The 22264-nt window shown below is 32.3% G+C and overlaps 1 protein-coding gene across 2 annotated transcripts in view; it reads right to left on the bottom strand.

The window, feature by feature from the left end:
* The window catches only part of LOC107136658 (alkyldihydroxyacetonephosphate synthase, peroxisomal-like), a 58380-nt gene that overhangs the window by 22085 nt on the left and 14031 nt on the right, over window positions 1–22264 (bottom strand). For both annotated transcript variants that reach the window (XM_015478950.2, XM_048812546.1), the window contains exons 4-9: window positions 20522–20642; window positions 20349–20423; window positions 16023–16094; window positions 14286–14365; window positions 10772–10852; window positions 1324–1449 (exon numbers count right to left, since the gene is read on the bottom strand). In XM_015478950.2, coding sequence (XP_015334436.2) covers window positions 1324–1449; window positions 10772–10852; window positions 14286–14365; window positions 16023–16094; window positions 20349–20423; window positions 20522–20642 — 555 coding nt within the window. The remainder of the gene's footprint in view (window positions 1–1323; window positions 1450–10771; window positions 10853–14285; window positions 14366–16022; window positions 16095–20348; window positions 20424–20521; window positions 20643–22264) is intronic.

Raw genomic sequence — 22264 nt, 5'->3', positions numbered from 1 at the left:
TACCAAATCTAACAGTTTATCAAGTATTTGCCTACCTCTGATAAAGTTCATAATCTAATAGCAAAAAAAAAAGTTAAATATTCTCCCCTGCAATTGAATTATTCTATTGTACACAAAAAGTATTCAAGACACAAAAAGTTATTTTAGTTACAAAAAAGAAAAATGTAATTTTTAAAAATGTCTGCAATAAAAGAAAACAAACATGGTCACATAAGCTGGAGTGTGGCTCAGCAGTAGAGCCCTTACTAGCATGAATGTGGCCCTGGGTATCCTCAACGGGGAAAAAAAAGAAAGAATGAAAGGGAGAGAGGGGAAGAAGAAACCAGGATAATGTAAACATTTCTAAAGAGCTGACAATATAAGCTGACAAGAGTCTTAAATTACTGGGTGTTAACTACAAAGAACAAATATATCTCATTAAAAATTTTAAATTCACATCAACTGAAAATGTTGAAACTTTAGATTTGAAAAAGAAAGCTTTACAAGTCCAGGAATAATGTTAGGAACGTCACTTTAATACCCTCTTAAAAGTTCTTTTGAACTACTCTCAAAATACTGAAGATAAAGGAACTAACATTTATGAAGCACCTATTGCACACCAGAGATTCTGCTGTGTTTTCCCTTCATGCCCTTTACTCCTTACAATAGTTCTATGCAGTGAATTTTATTATTCTATTTTATAGAAAGGAAAATTGAAGTTTAGAATGGTGAACCAATTTGCGTAAGATCACATAACTAATCACTAGAAAAACTACCAATGAAACAAATGATACCTAATACCTAACTAGGATGCCTACAGGTACACTATTATCACACTGACTCCCAGAAAATTGGCACCAGATAAGCTAAAACAAAATGGTAAACACATTAAACATTACAGGTCATATCACTACTTAACAGAACAATTTCAAATAGCCCTTTAATTAAATTTTTGAAAAAATTTTAAAATTTTTTCAGAAAAATAAATGTAAAATCTCCTAAAGTAACATAGTAGCAATGCTGAAATACTTAAATGGACTAAAATCTTTGAGTTTCCATAAGGCTTGTAAATAATATTTGTGTATTTCATAAGTTGGATACTGTGAAATATCTACAAAGTTTAAGTGTTAATCATGTGACAAGGGCATTCTTAAATAATGACTACAATTATGTCTTTTAATCATTTCATATATACACACACACACACACACACACACATATGTATATATACACACATACAAACACCACATCATTATAATCAAAAGAGCTATATTTTGATGAAGATGAACCTCTTCATAATAATCCCTATATGCTAATCAATTATATAAACAGAAATAAATTCACCAGGTCCTCAATATTGCCATAGATATTCTTCTTCATGCCTGATGCCCGAGTAGATATCCATCCTCCCACAGTGCTGAATTCCAGGGAATCTGGTTCATGACCTGTACAATAACCACTTTCTTTAAGCTGGAAAACAAAAATGTTAACATTTGAACATCGAAATGGTGCCATTGTACATAGGACTCAACACATTAATTCCTCCCACTTTAAAATTTCCATATGACACTGCTGATTTTCATTGAAACTGAAAAATAAATACTTTTACTAGTAGTCCTCAAAAAATTTTAAACTTCTGCCTAATGGAAAGCTTTACAAAACTGGAACATGTGGGCCAAAAGATAGCTGTAGTCCACAGGTTCAACAAAAAATCTTGCTCCTTATATCCTTTTGTTATAAAGCCAGCTGTCCCTCCTCACCTCTACCCACCCACACAAAGAGACAATTTAAATACTTATGGATAACAGATTAAGCTTAAATAACTTCCAACTTCACCTAAACACTTTCAATAAATAAAGCACTTAATCTCTTGTTCTCCCTGCCCTAATATAATATGCAGCAGCCCTGCAGAAAATCTGAGCAAATTGCCTGTACTTAATTCTCTCAAGGAGTCATGTGTTTTAATGTACAGCCATCTGGCTAGGTTTCCTGCATGTAATACCATCATTTATTTGTGATGCAGATCATGCATTCCTGTACATTAAATAGTCACTTGTTTCTCATTTTTCTATATTAGCTTAGCTTTGCCATCTGTACAGCACCTGAGGTTGAATGGATGCCCTTTAATGCAACAACACCAAAGCCATTCCACTGAAATAATTTTAAAGACTCAGCCATCTCCTGTCAAATGATACAGACACCACCATCTGCATATCCACTATCTACTGCACTCAAGCCCATCAATCTGCATTGACCATTTTCATAGTCATCCAGTTAAGCAACTGCTTCTATTTTTCAAGTAAACCATGCAGAGACATAGAATATGTCTGCTATGTTTGCATCTGAGTATTTGAGTGTGGTATGAAAGTTATAATGCCAAATTTGAAAGCCTACTAGTTAAATATAACTTGTTAGATTTTGTACACCACTGATGCAAACTATATTTTCTATTTTGCTGTTAAGAAAACAAGATTTGAAAAGACACCAATTGCCACATTCTTTTCCACTAGATACCCAATACATTTATTTAATTTCAGGAGGTTAATGCCAAGCACAGTGGTGCACACCTATAATCTCAGCTACTTGGGAGGTAGAAGCAGGAGGATTCCAAGTTTGATGCCAGCCTGGGCAACTGAGACTCTGTCTCAAAATAAAATTTTAAAACAAACAAAAAATGGGGGTTGGGTGTAGCTCAGAGGTAGAAAGCTTCTGGGTTCAATCCTCAATACCAAAATAAACTAATAATTTTTTGAAATGAGGTTAATAACTACCCACAAATAAACCAAGTACATGTCTGAATAGATTAAAATTTAAAATATCAGATTGTTACATTATATTTCTCCTCTAACTCCACTCACAATCTAAACTGATGTTATTTTCTCTCAAAAAAACTAGTTACTCAATTTTATGAAATTAGGAAAAGAAAAAATATTTATGGAGTCCTAAGATGTGGCAGGCATTAAACAGAATTTTCACACATTTTAATGACAAAATGAACTTCCACACTACTTACTCAGAAGCCTTCACATCATTAAATATACACTTAAACTATTTCCATTAGTATATCCAATATTAAGATATATTATTAAGTTGGATCTTATATCTGGTAAGCCATTTCCTTACTTTCTCCAATTACAAATAGTTACTATGTGCCAGGAATTATGTAAAGCAATGAAGATAAAGACTCCAAAAATAAAAACAAGGAGTTCTTATGCTGAAGGAACTCTACCTAGCACAAATATTTTAATCTACTTTCTTGTTAAAAAATCTCACTAACTTCCTACTAAGTAAGTGAGTTAAGTATTAACAGTTAAACCTGGGTTTGAGGGGCTGGGGTTGTGGCTCAGTGGTGGAGTGCTCACCTAAAATACAGTGTCCACTTAAAACTAAAAAATAAATATTTAAAAAAATTTATCCTAGCTAGAAAATCTGCATACTACAGCATGCTAATTTACTAAGAAATTGTTGTTGGGACACAATACTCTATAATTGTATCTACTACCATATACATGTTAGGAGCCACTTTATCCTTTAAAAGCTTATATTTTCTGTTATTGTCATTAGCTACCTAAGAATAATCTGCTGAAGGAAGGTCCAGATTTATTCATACACTTAACAAATAATCTTTTAAACAAAATAACCTCTCTGTTCCATACTGCATTATGTAAAAGTAACAACTTTGTCCATCAATCTCTTCTCATGTGCCATGAAAAACTATAAGAACAGGAACTTTATCCCACTTCTGTGTCCCCTTCAATACCAAAACAACAAGTATTTATTGAGTATGTGCCGAGCTTCAGATACATCACCAAAACAAAAACAATCCTAAACTGCGGAGGTTGTACAGTGTCTCCCCTTATCCACAGAGGACATATTCAAGACCCCAGTGGATATCTGCAACTGTGGATAGTATCAAACCCTATGCAGTATTTTAGGCTTCTCTTGTAGCTTGAGGCCATTATTCAGTAAAACTGTTATAAGTTAAAGATGTGTACAGTAAACCCTAGAATAACAAAATAAAAGATCATAGCTAATAAAGAAACAAAGGAAATAAAAAGTATCATTAAAAAATAATACATCTTAAAAAGGTAGTAAAAAAGAGGAAAAGAAAAAACAGATGGACAATATAGAAAATAAATACAGGTTGTATATCTCTTATCTGAAATGCTCAGAATCTGAAGCAGCTCAGACTTCAATTTTTTTCTGATTTCAGAATATACATACATATATTATAAGATATCTTAGGTATGGAAACCAAGTCTAAACATGAAATTATTTGTATTTCATATATATCGTAAGCACACAGATAGATGGTAATTTTATACAGTATTTTTTGGGTATCTACAATTTGACTTCAAACCATTATATGAAGTCAAGAGTGAAGTTTTTGCAATGTGGCATCATGTCGGCATTCAAAAAAATTTGGATTCTGGAGAATTTCAAATTTGAGATTAGGGATGCTCAACCTGTTAGCAAGATGACAAACAAACTAAAACTGTCAAAAATGAAATGATGCCCCGATGTAAAGGTAGCAACTCTCAGGTTAGACAAAAAGAAAAGACCCAATTATCTGATGCCAACAAGAAAGGTATTTTAAACATAAAGATACAAACTAGTTAAAAGTAAAAGAATAGAAAAAGGGAAAAAACATACCATGCTAACAATAATCAGAAGAAAACTACAGTAGATATTTTAATATTAAAGTTGATTTCAGAGCAAAGAATGTTATCAGGAATAAAAGAGGTCATTTTATCATGACAAAAGGGTCAATTAATCAGGAAGACACAATAATCTTCAACATTTATTTACTGTTGTCCTCTGATAACAAGTTTTAAAGTACACAGAGTAAACATTGATAGAAGTATAAGTAGACAGATCTGCAATTATACTAGAGGTTTTAATGGCCCTCAATAATTGATCAAGCAGCAGACAGTATATAAGAAAAATAAATAAGTCCTAAATAATACTATAAATTATTTTGACCTAATACATATTTATAGATTAAGCCACCAAACAGCAAATGACACAGTTTTTGCAAGTACACATGAAACATGTACAAAACAGACCACATCATGGACTATAAAACAAGTGACACTAAATTTGAAAGGATCCAAATTGTATAAAGTAGGTTTTTTTTTTTTTTAACACGATAGAATTAAGATAAAAATTAAAAACAGACAAAGGTCTGTTAAAAAATCTCTAAATAATTGGAAAGCAAATAGCATAAGTAAAGCTTGGGTCAAAGAAAAAAATCAAAAGAGAAGTAGAAAATATTATGACATGAATGGGGTAAAAATTGAGGATGCCAATAAAGCAACAGTTAGGCAAAAATTTACAACAGTGAAACCCTTTATTAGAAAACAAGACCTCAAATTACCATAACTTCTGCCATAAAACATGAAAAGGAATTTGACAAATCCAACATTCACTCCTAATAAGAACTCTAAAACTAATGTAGAAAAGGAATTCCTCAACTTGATAAAAGGTATCTACAAAAAAACACCTACATTTAATATACACTTGATGTTAAAGGTCTGAATACATCTATCCTATATCAGTAATAAGATAAGGATATCCACTCAAATTTATTTGTATTAAGAGGTTCTGATCAGCAAGATCAGGTGAGAAACAGAAATAAAAAGCATCCAGATTACACAGGTGTATAATCCCAGCAGTTTAGGAGGCTGAAGCAGGAAGATCACAAGTTCATCCTCAGCAACTTAGCAAGGCCCTAAGCAACTTACAAAACCCTGTCTCAAAATAAAGAATTTAAAAAGGGATGGGGATGTGGCTCAGTAGTTAAGCACCCTTGGGTTCAAGCCCTGGTACCAAAAAAAAGCATTTTGATTAGAAAGGAAGAGATAAAATTGTCTTCATTCACAAACAACATGATCATCTACATAGACAATCCAAAGAGATATACAAAATATTTAACCTAATCAGTGAATTTAATAAGGGTGCAGATATAAGAACAATACACAAAAATCAACTCTATTTTATATGTTAATTTTAAAATCAGAAATCCAAACAATAGCATTAAATACTATATAATACTTAAGGACTAATCTGATTTTAATAAATACATAAGACCCACACATAGAAATCATAAAACACTGCTGAGGAAAATTACGGACCTAAAAAAACTAAAGATATACTGTGTTTATGGGTCAGGTCACAAGAATCGATATTGTTGAGATGTCAGTTCTCACCAATACAGAGTCAATGTAATTCTAATCAGAATCCCAATAGGCTTTTTTTTCCAAACACAAATTGACAAAATTATTCTAAAATCCCTATAAAAATACAAAAACCTAGAATCACCCAAACAACTCTGAAAATGAATTTAAAATGTTGCAGTAATTCAGTCTGGTCCTACCATAAAGGTATACACACAGACTAATGCAACAGAACAGACTCCAGAACTAGATGCATATATATATATACATACATACATAAACACACACACACACACACACACTCAAATGTGTTTTGTTTTTAAATGATGGTGCACTTGTTACAGTGAAGAAATTTTATCTTTTTCAACAAATGGTGCTGGAACAGTTAGATATCCATATGCAAAAAGAAATCAACTTCAATCAATATCAATACCTCAAACTATATGTAAACTAAGAATTCTTCTGAACTAATCGATGTAAAACCAAAAACTATAAAACTTAAATAGGAGAAAATCTTTGCAACCTTATGTTAAGAAACAATAACAGAAGCATGATGTGTAAGATAAAAAAATTAATACACCGAATAAAATGACATGCCACAGACTGGGAGAAAGTATCTGCAAAACATGTACCTGAGAAAGGACTTTATACAGAGAATATAAAGAACGCTCTCTTTTGTCAGGCATTGTGGTGCATGCCTGTAATCCCATTGGTTCAGAAAGAGGAGACAGGAGGATTGAAAGTTCGAGGCCAACCTAGCAATTTAGCGAGGTCACAGCAACTTAGCAAGATCCCCAACTCAAAATAAAAAGTAAAAGGGCTGAGGATGTGGCTCAGTGGAATCAGTGGTAAGGTACCCTGGGTTCAATCCCTGGCACCAAAAACAAAAGGACTCTCAAAGCACAATAATAGGAAAACAAACAAACAATTCAATTTAAAAATAGGGCTAACAATTTCAACAGACACTTTACCACTGTTGATACATGGATGGCAACTAGGCATATACAAGGATATTCAACTTCACGAGTCATTAGAGATATTCAAATTAAAACTACAATAAGATACTACTACACACCTGCTACAATGACTAAAATTTAAAAAAAAATAAAAAGTATTAGCAAGGATTTGAAGACACTGAAACTCTTAATATAAGCTAAAATATAAAATGATACAATCACTCTGAGGAAAAGTTTGGTATTTTTTCAAAAACAACCTATTATTTTGATCTATCCACTTCATTTCCAGATATTTGCCCAAGAGAAAGAAAACATATACATCCATAAAAGAACCTGTACATGAATGTTCACTGCAGCTTTATTTCTAATAGCCCCAAACTAGTAATAAACCAAGTGCTCATCAACAGGTAAATGGATAAACTCTGGAGTACCTATACAACAGAATACTTCTGAGCAATGAAAAGAAACAAACTATTAATACATGCAACAATGTAGATGAATCTCAAAATAATCATGGTAGCAAAAAACAACCAGAAACACCCCATCGTCCCCCCACTCCAAAAAAAAGAGTACTGTATGATTCTACTTTAATAAAATTATAGGAAATTTAAATAAATCTACAGTGTCTAAAAGCGGATCAGTGACTGTCAAGGATAAGGTAAGGGCTGGGAGTAAGAATGAGGTAGAATTATAAAGAAGCAAGAGGAAACTCTTGGGATTGATGAATATGTTCACCATCCTGATGATCATAATGGGTTTCACAGCTGTATTCATATTTTAATACTTATAAAACTTGTACACTTTTAAGTAAAGAAAATTTACTATATGAAAATTATATCTTAAATGAAACTATTATAAAGCAAAACAAAACAAAAATATATGACTCAGATTTTGATCTTAAGTCTCAATCAACTAAATTTTCTCTACTGAAAATAAAAAGCTACAGGGTATGTAAAGTTGGGAGTAATGATTAAAAATTTTATCTCTAAAAATTCAGTTTTTAAAACATTCAGTTTGAAATATCCCTTAGTTACCCAAGCGGACACATCAACTAGGAAATTGGATACAAGAGTCTATACAATTCAGGAAAGAAGTCTGGGTCAATGGTACAAATTTGGGAGTCTTCAGTGTAATAATAATTAAAAAAAAAAAAAAAGTTAACTGTACCTGAATGAAGCAGATAATCCTCCATAAAAATTAGTAGAATGAATCAAAATTCTAGGTATTAACTTAATTCAACCCTAATGAACAACCTAAAGAAGTAGAATCATCCCCACTTTATAAATGAGGAAATGAGGCATAAAAGTAACTTGCCCAACATCATACAGCTACAAGCTATATTTGAAGTTTACACTAAGATCTAATATCTAGAAAGAAAGAAAGAGAAAAAGAAAATGAGAAGTTTTTTTAGCAATATGGACCCAAGGGGAAAAAAGAATTATGGCCACACATCCCCAGTCTATTAGCCAATAAAGTAGTCAAAGTATTTTAATAAACCTGAAAAGGAAATTCCCCATTAGTGACTTCCCTTAAACATACTTAAATCAAAGTAACTTATAAGTTAAAGAGATTAAAATCAGCTTCCTAATGACTGTGTTGTTTCCTTTTTAAACTTCCAGAAACAAAAAGCAGTACATGTTAAACTGGTTATCTCAGCTGATATAGAAACTGAAGGACACCGAATTTTAAGGAAGAACTTGAACTGGGATCAAAACTGCTGCAGAGGGCTGGGGTTGTGGCTCAGTGGTAGAGCATTTGCCTAGCACAGGTGAGGCACTGGGTTCGATTCTCAACACCACATAAAAATAAATAAGTAAAATAAAGGTATTGTGTCCATCTACAACTAAGTAAATTTTTTTTTTTAACTGCTGCAGAAACTACAGCCTACTGCAATCAAAACAGAAAGTGGTACATTGGCAGTAAGAAAAATAAACTAGTAGGTAAAATATCAGAAGTTTCTAGTCTAGGAGGATGTCATTCAAATTTAAAGAAAATATGTTCCTTGAATTTTAATTTTAACCTTTAAAAAAAAGAAAGCTTGAAAAGGTTAAGATGCTATAATAAAGTATGTAAAATTAGAGACATAAAAAGCCATTCTTCTAATTTAAAAAAGAAATGCTATATTGATTGATAATGCCTCATTCCGGCAAAATGGAAGACTAACATTTGACTTTCGGGGGTTTTTCATTAAATACTACTATTCTGCCCACTGAAGTTCAATACAAACTATAATAATTAATAAAATTTCCTTACCTTGACATACAAAACCTTGACTTATTTGATGATCTTTAACACCTCAAGAAATGTTCAATTAAAATCAGCTTCCTAATTTATTATAGTTCTCTATTTATTCTAGTTCTCTACATCTTACTATATTAAATAAAAAATAAAGACAATAGTTAAATATTGTTTTCAAACCCCTTCAAGTAGAATTAGTCTCAGCAGACCAACTTCAGTCAACATTTCCAAAAAAAAAGGGAAAAAGACAATAAAAAGTAAGATCAACAATCATATCTTTCTCTATGTCCTGTTAAAGTTTTGGAGGGAAGGGTCTCTATAATCCCAAGTTGGACAAAGTGATTAATACATGACCAACAAAATAGAATTTCTAACTTTTGTTTACAAAAGGTAAGTTACAATTGCCTTGATCACAATTCAGGAAGCTGAAGGATCCAACCATTTGAACAATGACTTGCTTAGAACCTATGAAGAGAACCTAAAGTTTTCCAAAAATTCATTAGAATCCCCAAAACATGCTACAAGGACTCTATAAGTTTCACTACTCATAGATGAGCAGTTTTCAATAAAATTATTCATTGAAAAGTTCAGGAAATAGCAAACACCAACATCTACCTACTGGATGCAATTTACCATCAAGACTTGAGAATTATATTTCCAATATGTTCCATTTTGCTCCCTTCCATTCCTCCTACTGTGTATCAGGTCGCTAACAGCTCTCATCTAAATTATTATAGCAGTCTCTTAATCAGCTCTTACATGGCCTATTCATCCTCCACACAGTAGCCAGAATTATCTAAGGTACAAGGATAAGGTTCAAGCTTTCAAAGTAGTTTTATAAGGTCCTTTATTTTCTGACCTCTTCATGTTTTTTTGGACTCATCCTCTTACTCCTACACCTACTCCCATCCAACATACACCAAGGATGTGTGTTCTACATACACACTACACTGCAGTCATACTCAGTTATCTGCAGTCTCCACTAAAAGCAATAACTACCTTTAAGGCCTATGCACATGCTTCTTCCTCTGACTGCTTGTTCTTCCCACCTCACCTCCTTTTTTGCTAATCTGATTCATCCTGAAATCTGATCTCAAACTGCCCTATTCTCTGTCACACATTCTTTGTACAAGTTCTTCCCACCTGGCCCCATTTGATGACTTGAATTTAGTCTTCATACGGCAATTCTCAATCATTAAATTTCTATTTACCTAACTTTTTGTCCTAATAGAATGTAAGCCACCTGAGGGTAGTAGGTAATGTCTTTTTCACTACTATGTTCTCAACATCTAGCTTAATGCTTGACCCACATAGAAACTTGGCAAATTCATTGAGTTCCTGGGGGGAAAAAATGTAACATGAAAGGTACTTCATTTAGATAGAGGACAGAGTAGTTTTGAAAACATTAAAGAGATAACATACCTGTCTTTCCAAATCTTGTCCTGTTATGCCAGCCTCTACATGAGCTGTCAGATTGTTCTCATCAACCCAAAGAATTCGATTCTGTTGAAAGAAGTGAGAAGTCTCATCTCCATGTTCTACTAACATTTTCTCAGGAAATACAGAACTTCCTAATTCAAGGCAACAAGTGACAAGGCAATAATTAAATAAGTAAGGTTATTCAACCACCACCCAGGTGGGAAATGAGCTACACTTACCCCTTATTATATAACATAACACATAAAATACTGATTCTTTAGGCAGATATTAATATGAATTAAACTCCAACTCTTAGCTTAGGCAAATAACTATCTAGGCTTAGTGTTTCTTCACTGTAAAAACACATACATATATTAATACTATATACTCATAATAATGTAGACACGTGCTATTGGAAATAAATGAGATAATGCATATAAAAAAACAAACAGCATATGTGAGGCCTGGCATTCTGTAGGTACTATCTGTACTTCTGTCAACATGGCAATCCTATCTAATTAAGAATCAGAAAATAGGAAAGAAAACACCTGCCAAGGCATCTGAATTAATAAATGGCATCTCTGCTTTCTTTCAATCTGAAAAAAAAGACCAGAAATCCCACAGAGAAAACAAAGCACATCCCTGTGTCATACTCAAAAGAAGAAACTGAGTATTTTCTGGCAGAAACATATGACTGATAATAATAAAAAATGTGTTTTTAACATTCTTATTTGGCCTAATTTTTATGTGTATATGTGTCTTCATATATATCCTTCTTTCCCCTTCTATTTGAGCAATCAGGTAACACATAGAATCTTCTGGATCCCAAGGAAGCTTACTTTGTATTTTGGTATGTTTAACTGCATAATAATAACTAATGTAAATAAGTCTGGTTAATGATAAAAAGAATACAATAGGCAATACAAAAAGAGCAGTGTCTGCCTAAATTCCAAATTGGAACATATACAAATAACTGCACTGCTTAATTCATAGGGTACAATAATTACTAAATAAGATGAGAATGTACTTTTTGGTTTGTTATATAAAACTCATTAATTATACTCTGCCTATAACAGTAATTTCAACATAACTATGGTATGTTTGGGTGTTTGGTTCTGTACCAGCTAAACAAATTTAGTCTTATATACATATATACATACGTATATGTATATATTAAATTGTTGAATAAAAGACAAAGAATTTATTAATCTAATAATACCATCTATATAAGTTATGTACATCTTCTTCCCCAACAGACTGACCCTTGAGACAATTACACATATGTGCTAAATATTTACTTGTACCCAGTAAGGGTCCAAACATCTTTTTTGACAGAAAAAAAGAAATTAAAAGAGGCAGAGAAGAAAACCACCTTCATGAGTATTCACATAAAAACCTCAAGAAAATGTATATATTATCTTATTACATCTAGTATACACTACCCAAGTTAAAACAAAAACTTCCACAGCCAACAGGCCATAGTATTATTATATGTATTCAAATACAACTCTGATTCCCTTATTTTATATGTATTACAGCAGAAATACACTGAGCAAAATCACTGAGATATGACTTACTGACTTTAACACAAATCACAGTTATAGGTACCCACCCAACAATCATATTTAAAACAATTCAAAGGTAACAGTTCAGTGACTACACAAAACTACTTGGAAACATGGAAATCCTGCTTCAGAATTTTAAACATCTACTCGGCATCAAGACTTTTACTTGTATTATCTCATTTAACCTTTATAATAACCTTCTGTAGTATTACTATTTCACACATTTGGTAACAAACTTACAGGTAAATTTGCACAGCAAAATAAAGAGCCAAAAATCCAAATATATTCCAAAAAAAAAAAAAGGCTACTGCAGTAGTTCTATATTTTGAATAAATTATAGTTTTTTTTTTTTTACATTCTGGAATAAGGAGAAACATTGATAGGGAACTTCATAGTACAATAATCAGGCAGCTACCTGTAATCAATTTTAGCATCACGAATGTAGGATAATTAGCTATTGTATACCACCTCTCCTAATGTTATATGATATTTAAACAGCACAAAATTACAAAGTCTTGGGTATGATAATTGCTCTGAATTGATCATTACAAAGTATATGTGTATAAAAACATCACTCCGTTTCAATAACCCCACAAACATAAACAATTATGTCTCCATAAAATAAAATTTAAAAGCATATCACCATCTATAATGATAGTATATTTTTATTTATGGTATATATTTATTTTTTTAAAATCATGCCTGAATCTAACTAGTCTATATAGAGGGCATAAAAGAAGAGTTAAATGACACCAAGAAGCAACAGACAAATTCAAAGCAAGTCACTTTATGATATAAATAACAGTTTCTTCAAAAGTCAGAAACATTTGAAAAAGGGGAAGAAGAGGACACTTTCAGATAAAAAAAGATTTAAGAGAAACAACAAAAAGCTAACATAAGCCTTTTCTAAACCCCCATTTGAACAAATGAACTATAAAACAAAGGCACTGTGCATAAAGAAAGACTCAATATTAAATGCTATAAGAAATTACTTTTGACTATGCCAAGAGTGATAATAATGTAATAGTAATATGAGAAAATATTCCTTTTAAAGAGACAGGAAGAAATATTTAGGTGTAAAGTAGCATTTTTAAAGGATTTGCTTTAAAATACTAAAGAACAAATGAAAGATAAAACAAGTATGTCAAAATGCTAATAACTAATCTAGACAATAAATATACCATTCTCTTTATTCTGTGTTTGAAAAAAATTCAAATTAAAAAGTTTTTTTTAAAGTTGTTTTTATTATAATAAAGAAATGATCAGGAATACCATTGATTATATAAAGTTCATACCCAAATTAAAGCCTTAACACAGCACAACGTCCAACTCCCGGACCACAATAAATCCAAACTTCAAACTAAAGCCTATCATTAAATTAGTTCTTCTATTCACCACCAAGCAAAAATGCAACAACATTAGTATAAATCTGGGAGACAAGTTTTGATTATTCAAATTAACCTTAACTGACTAATATTATCTGTTCTGTTTTTTAAAAACAGGAAGTCTGACATGGCAGTGCAGGCCTGTACTCCCAGCTAGTAGGAACAACAAGGCAAGAGGATCCTAAGCTTCAGGCCAGCCTGGGCAACTTAGTGAGACCCTGTTCAAAATAAAAAATAAAAAAGGACTGTGGATGTAGCTTAATAGTAGAGAGATACTAGACAGATAATAGATAAATGAAATCAAGTCATCTATATGTCAATCTTCTAATTCATGCTTCTCAAATTATCAATACCACATTCTAATTTGGTAAAATAGCAACAAGATATGCACCTTAGAGTAAGTGAACTTAAGATTTTGAATATCTGAAGACAAGGCTAAAATATAATGATGAAATACATTCAAAACAAAATGGACAACAGATCTTTTTTTGAATGATAATTGAGGCAAAGTCATAAGGACAATGTTTTAAATATAAACATTCAAATATATCTTAAATTATCATATACCATTTGTGAAGTGTCCAAAGAAATTATTGTTCTTGTCTCATCTGCAGGACACATCAGGCCATATGAAACACTTGTTCCTCCTGCCAAAATACAAACAACTTCATGTTTAAATATTTTCCTTTTAGCTACTCTTCTAGGGGAAATTCCTAACACAGTGTATATAAATAGAACCATTAACAGAGGGACATCTATTTCTACTCTGCAAAATACAATTCACAAATGATAACATACTAAAAGAAAACTCACCTTTAGTTTATTTATTGCCAAAATGAAGCAATATTATGGAACCAAAAGCAATGGGATATGGTTTCTTTCCCTGAACAAAACACACTCAAGTGAAGCCCCTACAATTTGTAGAACTCCACATACATAATTAGAACAATACATAATCTAAGCTAATGATTACTGTGAAAAAAAGAAACATCCTATATAACTAGATGCCATTTATTACTTTCTACTTTAATATTGAGATTCATTTGTCATTTAAAATAATATTCTCATACAAAAAGGCTTTTAATTAATTACAAACAAGTTAAAATGTCGAAATTATGTGATATTTAAAAACAAACTAATATATTCTTTGGTGAAAAAGCGACCTTAATATAGAATAAATAATACACAGAAGTATTTAAATAATATACTGCTGTTTTCTCTTAATACTTACTGTCAAAGTAAAAGTGTTTTCTTGGTACCAAGAATAATACAATATTTTCAGTTCTTTAATTAGATCTCCATCAGCCTATATCAGAATACATTTTAATTGATATTTGCATACACTTTCGTGTAAGAAAACATATGGGAGTCACTTCCCATAAAAAGCATATGGATGTTGATCAGATTAATTTTAAAAGAGGAGACAATTATCAGTTACAAACATGATTCCTGTAATCAGTAACAACTATTTGATTATCACAGTTATTTGAGTTCAGAAAAATATTTCATAATAAGTGACACTGTAGTCCCTTTTTTGTATAAATTCAATAGATAGTGTGAGCTGAAAAGGGATCTGGAGCTCCTGAAATTGTTAATGTCCCATTTCCATTCCATCAATGCTAATTTGGTCACTAAGGTTTATTTCCTTTTACCTAGATAAGTTGTTAGAACAAAGCAGTCAATAAAAGATCAAAAACATTTTAAAATGCAAAACAATGCTAGTTTTCTGCATGAAAAGATATAAATGATTTGATCATATACTGGTGCTCTTTTAATCCACAGAATGCTCTATTATGACTCTGCTTCTCAAAGGTTTAGACTGGGTATATCTATTTTTGCCTTTGAAAATTAAAATCATATCCATAAACATACAGATTAGAAAGTAACTACTAAAGCAGGAACATTTTCTTATTTAGGCATTAAATCACAGTTTCAACTATGATCCACCAAGAAAAAAGAAACCAGGAATTAAAAGTTTGTACGCCAAGTCTCAGTTTAGGTAAACCTCTTCAGAACAGAAATAAGCAGCATCAACCAATTTTTTTTAAATAATCTCATCTGTTGGGGCTATTGCTCAGTAGCAGAGTATGTGCCTTAGCAGCACATGTGAGGCACTGGGTTTGATCCTTTAACATCACATAAAAATAAACAAAATAATTCTGGATACAATAAAGGGACTCCTTAAAAAAACTCATTAAAATTATAGAAATGTTTCTTTCAGCAGACAACATAAACACTTAAAATACAAATACTTTAAATAAAACAAATTTATATCATATTTAAATATAAAAGCACAATACCTACCACCAATTGGTATGATACAAAGGTTATATTTGCATGCTAGATTCACAATCTTAACTACATCATCATGACATGCTGTTGAAAAAAAAAGGAAAATACATTAATTAAAGGGATATGAATAATATCTGGATAATCCTAAAAAAATAAGGGTCTATAAAGTTAAATAACTAAATAGCATCCAAACTTTTTCTTTGCTTATTCATTAATGCACTAAACAGCTGTATTAAGACATAACAAGTTCTTTTCAACTTTTCTTTTTGAAATAATTTCAGATTTACAAAAAAGCCACTAAATACTACAAAGAATTCCCTTCACCTTACATCCCCAAACAATAACATCTTATATTACAAAAGTCCACTTAACAAAACCAAGCAATTAATACTAAAAACAATTAACTAATTTACAGACCTTAACTGTGGTCAATTGTCTCACCAAAGTTCCCTTTTCTGGTTCAGGGTCAAATCCAGATCACACAGTGATTTTAGCTGGTCACATCTCCTCATTCTTCTTTAAAGCTACACATTTCCGAAGCCTATCTCTGACTTTCATGACCATGACACTTTTGAAGAACACTGTTCAGTTATTTCATAAAACATCCTCAGTTTGGATTTGTATGTTTCCTCATGATTAAACAGATTTTACATTTTGATAGTAATTACACAGAAGTGGATATTGTGCCTTTCTTAGTGCAATACTTCTGGAGACACATGATGCACACACAGACATGTCTTATTTCCAGTAATGTTAACTTTGTTCATTTGGTTAGTGTAGTGCATGATGTAACGTGGGGCATGTTGCATCAGAAAAGAGGAAACTTAACTTGCTGGCTGCTACTCGCTTCCCAGTCCTGGGGCCATAGGTAGCTAAGAGAGGACCTAGCAATTAGCCAGAAGGCATTGCCAAGGGTTGTGATGAAGAATCGGACCACCTCTAGGATAGGCTCAGAACCCTTCTGCCCTCAAGGTCAGCTCATGTCTCCCATTACTGTCTGTAGGTTGGGTGTAGATTCCCAACCCTGCTGACCTTTACCCTGATTGGTTCCTGTACATTATATTAGCTATGTATGTTTTCTCATTAAACGAGATCCTGCTTTGACTGTTCTCCCTGGCCCGCATGATTGTCCTGGGGGGGTGGGGGGGTGCTGGGTGTGGGCGGCCAGTTGACCTTTACCTTTCTTGGCCTGTCCTGGCCAGGGCGTGCTGCCCCAATCTCTCCCACAGGTCAGGAGGGAACGGGGTGGGGGTGGGGGGTAAAAACCCTGACAGGTTAGATTGTCTGGTAGGTATATTTCCTGTTGAAATCAGTAAATATCTTTAGATATGTAAATAGTATGCTTCTCATCATACTTTCACCCACTAATTTTAACACTTCATTAATGATTCTTTTTTCTGCTTTTTAGAAAAACATTAAAATCTTACACAAAATAGACCAGCACCTAACTAAAGGGCTCTTTATCAGTGTTAAAGTTATCCAAGTAAGAAAAACCTAACTATGGAAGACTGTAAATGCTAAGTAAGGGGTGCTGAGACTAAATATGAGTGGCACTAGAACATTAGCGAAGCCTATGTTTTCCTTGGCCTGAAGTTCTGGTATTATTAAGTGAAGTAATTTTTAAAATGTTTTCGCTAAAGGAAATTTTAAATTTTATAAGCATACTTACACCAAAAACATGCATTATACGAGTGACTAACCATCTGTCCAAACTAAAGGTCAAAATATGCACACTGTGGAAAGGTCACAATGGTGAAAATCCTGCTTTAAAGATGACACCAGAGCAGGGAAGTTACATATATCACAAAGTCTTTACTCTTAAACAAGCCATAGCCATTCCATTAAAGCAATATGTAGAATTCAGATTCAGATTAAATAGACTTAAAGATAACTTCAAATACAGATTTGGACAGGTGTGGTCTCCAAACTGCAAGGTGAGACAGTCAATTCTATTCCATGGAATTACCTCAAATTGCACTGCCTCAAAAGTTGCCCTCATGCAAAGGAAAATTTAGAAGCATCAACAATAAGAATTGATATCAAAGTTAAATAAAGGTCACTGTGAACTGACAATGTGATGGGAAACAAAACTATACTATAAAGCTCTCATAGCAGAAGATTCAACAGAATAAAGTTAAAAACTTGATTCATCCAGGAACACACCATTCATATAGATAAATAAAGTATGACATAAAATGCAAGGAATTCTTTCACAAAAATTAAACCTCTGGAGAGTGTACAGGAGATCTGAAGAGTTAAGAAACTTGAGGCATCAAAACCTTTAAAGCTATTATTGCAAAAACCCAGTTACACACTAATAAAAGACCGAACTAGAAATTGGGGTGGGGAAAATAAAATGGACAAGCACAGACGTGTAGGAACTAACCAAATGGGTAGGATTTTACAAAGAAAAGAAATTTGTGTGTGGCAACTATTTCTGTTTCCTACATTTGGCTTTTTAAAAATACCTGGACTTCTTAAAGAAAAACATACTTCCACTTTGGAATTCTCTCAGTACTTCAATATTGAAACATAATGAAAATACCCAGAAGACACACTTGAAATTTCTTCTCAAGATACGTTAAAGGAAGGTCTATTAAGTTTCCTGTGGCCAATGAAAATCAATAAATTTTGCTTTCATGTTTTCTAGTTAAAAAAAAAAAAAAGGATTGAATGGATAAAGAAAATGTGGTATATACAATGGACTATTACTCAGTCTTAGAGAATGAAATTACGGCATTTGCAGGTAAATGGAAGGAACTAGAGAATATCATGCTAAGTGAAATAAGCCAAACCCAAAAAAACAAAAGTCCAAATGTTTCTCTGATGAGCGGATGCTAATCCATAGTGGGGGGTTGGGGGAGATGTGAAGAAACTTTGGTTTGCGTAGAGGGGAGTGAGGGGAGGGGTGGGGCTTTTGGGATGGAAAGAACAGCAGAATGAGACAGACATTTTTATCCTATATACATGTATAATCACACTACTGGAGTGACTGTGTACCATGTACAGCCAGAGGAAAGAGATGTTGTGCTCCATTTGTGTACAATACTCCAAAGTGCATTCTACTGTAAAAAAAAAAATTAATTAACTAACTAATTAATTAATTTAAAAAGCCAGCCTCAGCAACTTATTGAGGCCCTAAGCAACTTAGCGAAACCCTTCTCTAAATAAAATATTAAAAAGGGGATGTGGCTCAGTGGTTAAGTATCTCTGGGTTTAATCCCTGGTACCAACAAAATAAAAAATGAAAAAAGAATTTTCAAATTTAAAAAAAGGAATAAACCTTCCACAAATCTTAGTAAAGAAGCAGCCTAAAGTTACTAAAAAAAATCAGCAGGCAAAACAAAATATTTCTTCTATTTGACAATAACTTTTCCTTTTTCTTTTTCTTTACAACTAAATTTCTATACTAAATGGAGACAAAAGATCATAACTATTCCAAATGTGTGGGAGAATATACATCCCAAGAATCAAGAAACTAATTTCATCTCTGCTACATATGATCTTGGATTTTCCTATCTTGCCTCCTTTTTCTCCCCATCTTAGGTATCATTTTTCCTTCAGAAAGTTCCTACAAAGTGGAAGGATCTTATCTAAGACCTCAGAATTCATGAATGAACCAATTTTCTGAAAAATAAAATATTCTATATACTTTGAAGTGGAAAATCTTAAGAAAAAAGTGATCTGGAAATCAATATAACTTTTTTAACAATGCTATCATGGACAGCAAGGAACTACATACCTTCCCTGCTTTAAATTATATGGTAAAAGAGATAGTTTAAAAAAATGTAATAAATATAGTACCTAATTCCTTACCAAGAGGAAAATAACAAAAAGTTCATCCATCTTCTTTCCCAATCCAAATCCAAAATGTTAATTTCTCAAAACTTATTCATTTCAAAGATAGTAAGTATATCATATATTTTTAAACAACTTGTTTTACCACATAACCTTACTTTTTAGCCCAAAAACTAATGTTACCAAATTACTATTATTTTTAGTTTTACAGTAATTGTATTTATTAATAATTTCTATGTATCTGAATAAATTGTACTAATTTCACTAAGCTTCCAAATGAATAAAATATATATTTTTCTACTGATCATTAAATGCAATTATATACATTTAACTTAAAGACTTAATAATCAACAGTAATCCTTAAAAATCTACTGTTCAGAACAATCTCATCAAGAAAGAGTTTCAAGGCCTTTAGTAAGTTCTTAAAAAATCACTATTTATATTTAACTCATACATTAAAAAGTACATATTTCAAGTACTAAATTTACTTAATATTTAACAATACTAAGTTAATGGTACAAAGAGAAAAAAATAACTTACTTGGCCATAAAACTATATCAGGAATTCGCTGAAACATTCCTTCCCTGAGCAAAAATATCTCATGAAGACAATGACCTGTTTGTGATTTTAAAAAGAAAAAATGTAAAAATATCTTTATAAAACCTAGAAAATTTTTAATTAAAAGTAAATGGTGCCAATTTAAAGTAGCTTACCATGAGCTCTAAATACTCGATCATCTGCTTCTTGTGAATATGAAATATTAGTTTCTTTAAGTTCACAAAGAAAATCTTCATTTACAATTGAAGGAGGAGTATCACTAGGATTTAAGGATGCCTAGAAAATAAAATGTATTTCCAGAAAATAAATTTTGAATACCTCTGTTCAGGAGAGTGACTATGAAATGCTGATTTCTTTTTGCATTCAAAGTTAGAAGCAGTAAACACAGAAACCAACTTTTGACAGTGGCAAATTACAAATAGTCTGGTTAATTATATACTATCACATGAATTACAGAAGTCCCACATTTCCTCTTGGCTTCTATGACCCACTTTTCATTATTTGCAATCCAGAACAGGGAAGAAAGTCGTCACAAATCTTCAATTTTAGTTTAAGGAGAGTGGGAGAAGAGTGGGAAAGAGCTATTTGTGTTTTGCATTATCTATATTTTTCCCTGTAGATAAACATTATCATCTCCTAGTCTTCACTGACCATTTTAAAAAGATCAATAACAGTAATAAAAAAATTTTAATGGGCTGAAAAATCTCATGACACAATTATAAACTGAATACCCAATTTCAGCTAAAACGTATTTTGAAAACTAATGTTGAACTTTAAGGTCAAAACTATGAGACACTGGGTTTGTCACTCAACTTCTGTGAGACTTGGCTTCTTCATCTGTTATATGAGATTAACACCACTGTTAAGGTTTAGATATGAGATGTCCCCCAAAAGTTCATGTGTGAGACAATGCAAGAGGTTTCAAGGTGAAATACTTGAATTATGAGAGCCTTAACCTAATCAGTGTATTAATCCACTGATATGAATTAACTGGGCAAGTAAGTGTAAGCAGGTAGAGTGTGGCTAGAGAAGACAGGTCACTAGAGGTGTTCCTTTGGGGTTTATATTTTGTCCCGGGTGAGCAGTGCTGTTTCCTGACTCCCTATCCTGAGCTGCTTTCCTCCCCACACTCTTCTACCATCATGTTCTGCTTCACCTCAGGCCTAGCACCATGGAGTCAGCCCTCTATGGACTGATACCTCTGAAACTGTGAACCTAAAAAACTTTTCCTCCTCTAATTGTTCTTGATAGGTCTTTTGGTCACAGTGACAAAAAAGCTGACAAAAACCCACCCCCAAATGTGTAAGAATACTATGAGGAAAGCAGATTAAACGTGCTAATTTTTGTGAAAAGAACCTAATAGCATGTATAGCAAATCTTAAAAAACAAAAAACTATGATATAGTATTCAGGGAAAAAAGTACAAGAATATATAAAGAAAAGCATATGGTATTTCTATATTCCTGGTCTCTTATGAATTTTATTCATATAACAAATACTGATTGCTAGCTGCTATAAGCTAGGCATGGACCTAGGCTTAGGGATATAGCAGTGAGTTAAATAGGAAAAAAAGAAAAGAACCTCATGGAATTTATCCTGTACTAGAAGGAAATTACTAAAAGAACACCTCAAAATAATAATAACAATACGTTAAGTTATTAAAAATTGAAAAGGGCTCAAAAGCAGAAAAATGGAATGTATCTGAAATGTGGTGATATATCTGAATATACCATATGTTATATCAATGTCAAAGATAAAAAGTGTTCACAAATAGTTGAGACAGAAAAAGAATTTAAGAGATGATAAAAGAGACATAAGAAAAAATAATTTGGTTTGGTAGGGGCAGGAATTAGCTATTCAGTCCCACTTTTTCTTTTCTTTTTTTTTTTTTTTTTTTTT

The sequence above is a fragment of the Marmota marmota genome, unplaced genomic scaffold, assembly GCF_001458135.2.
Source record: "Marmota marmota marmota unplaced genomic scaffold, marMar, whole genome shotgun sequence".
Taxonomy (NCBI): domain Eukaryota; kingdom Metazoa; phylum Chordata; class Mammalia; order Rodentia; family Sciuridae; genus Marmota; species Marmota marmota.
This window is presented reverse-complemented; position numbering and strand designations above follow the sequence as displayed.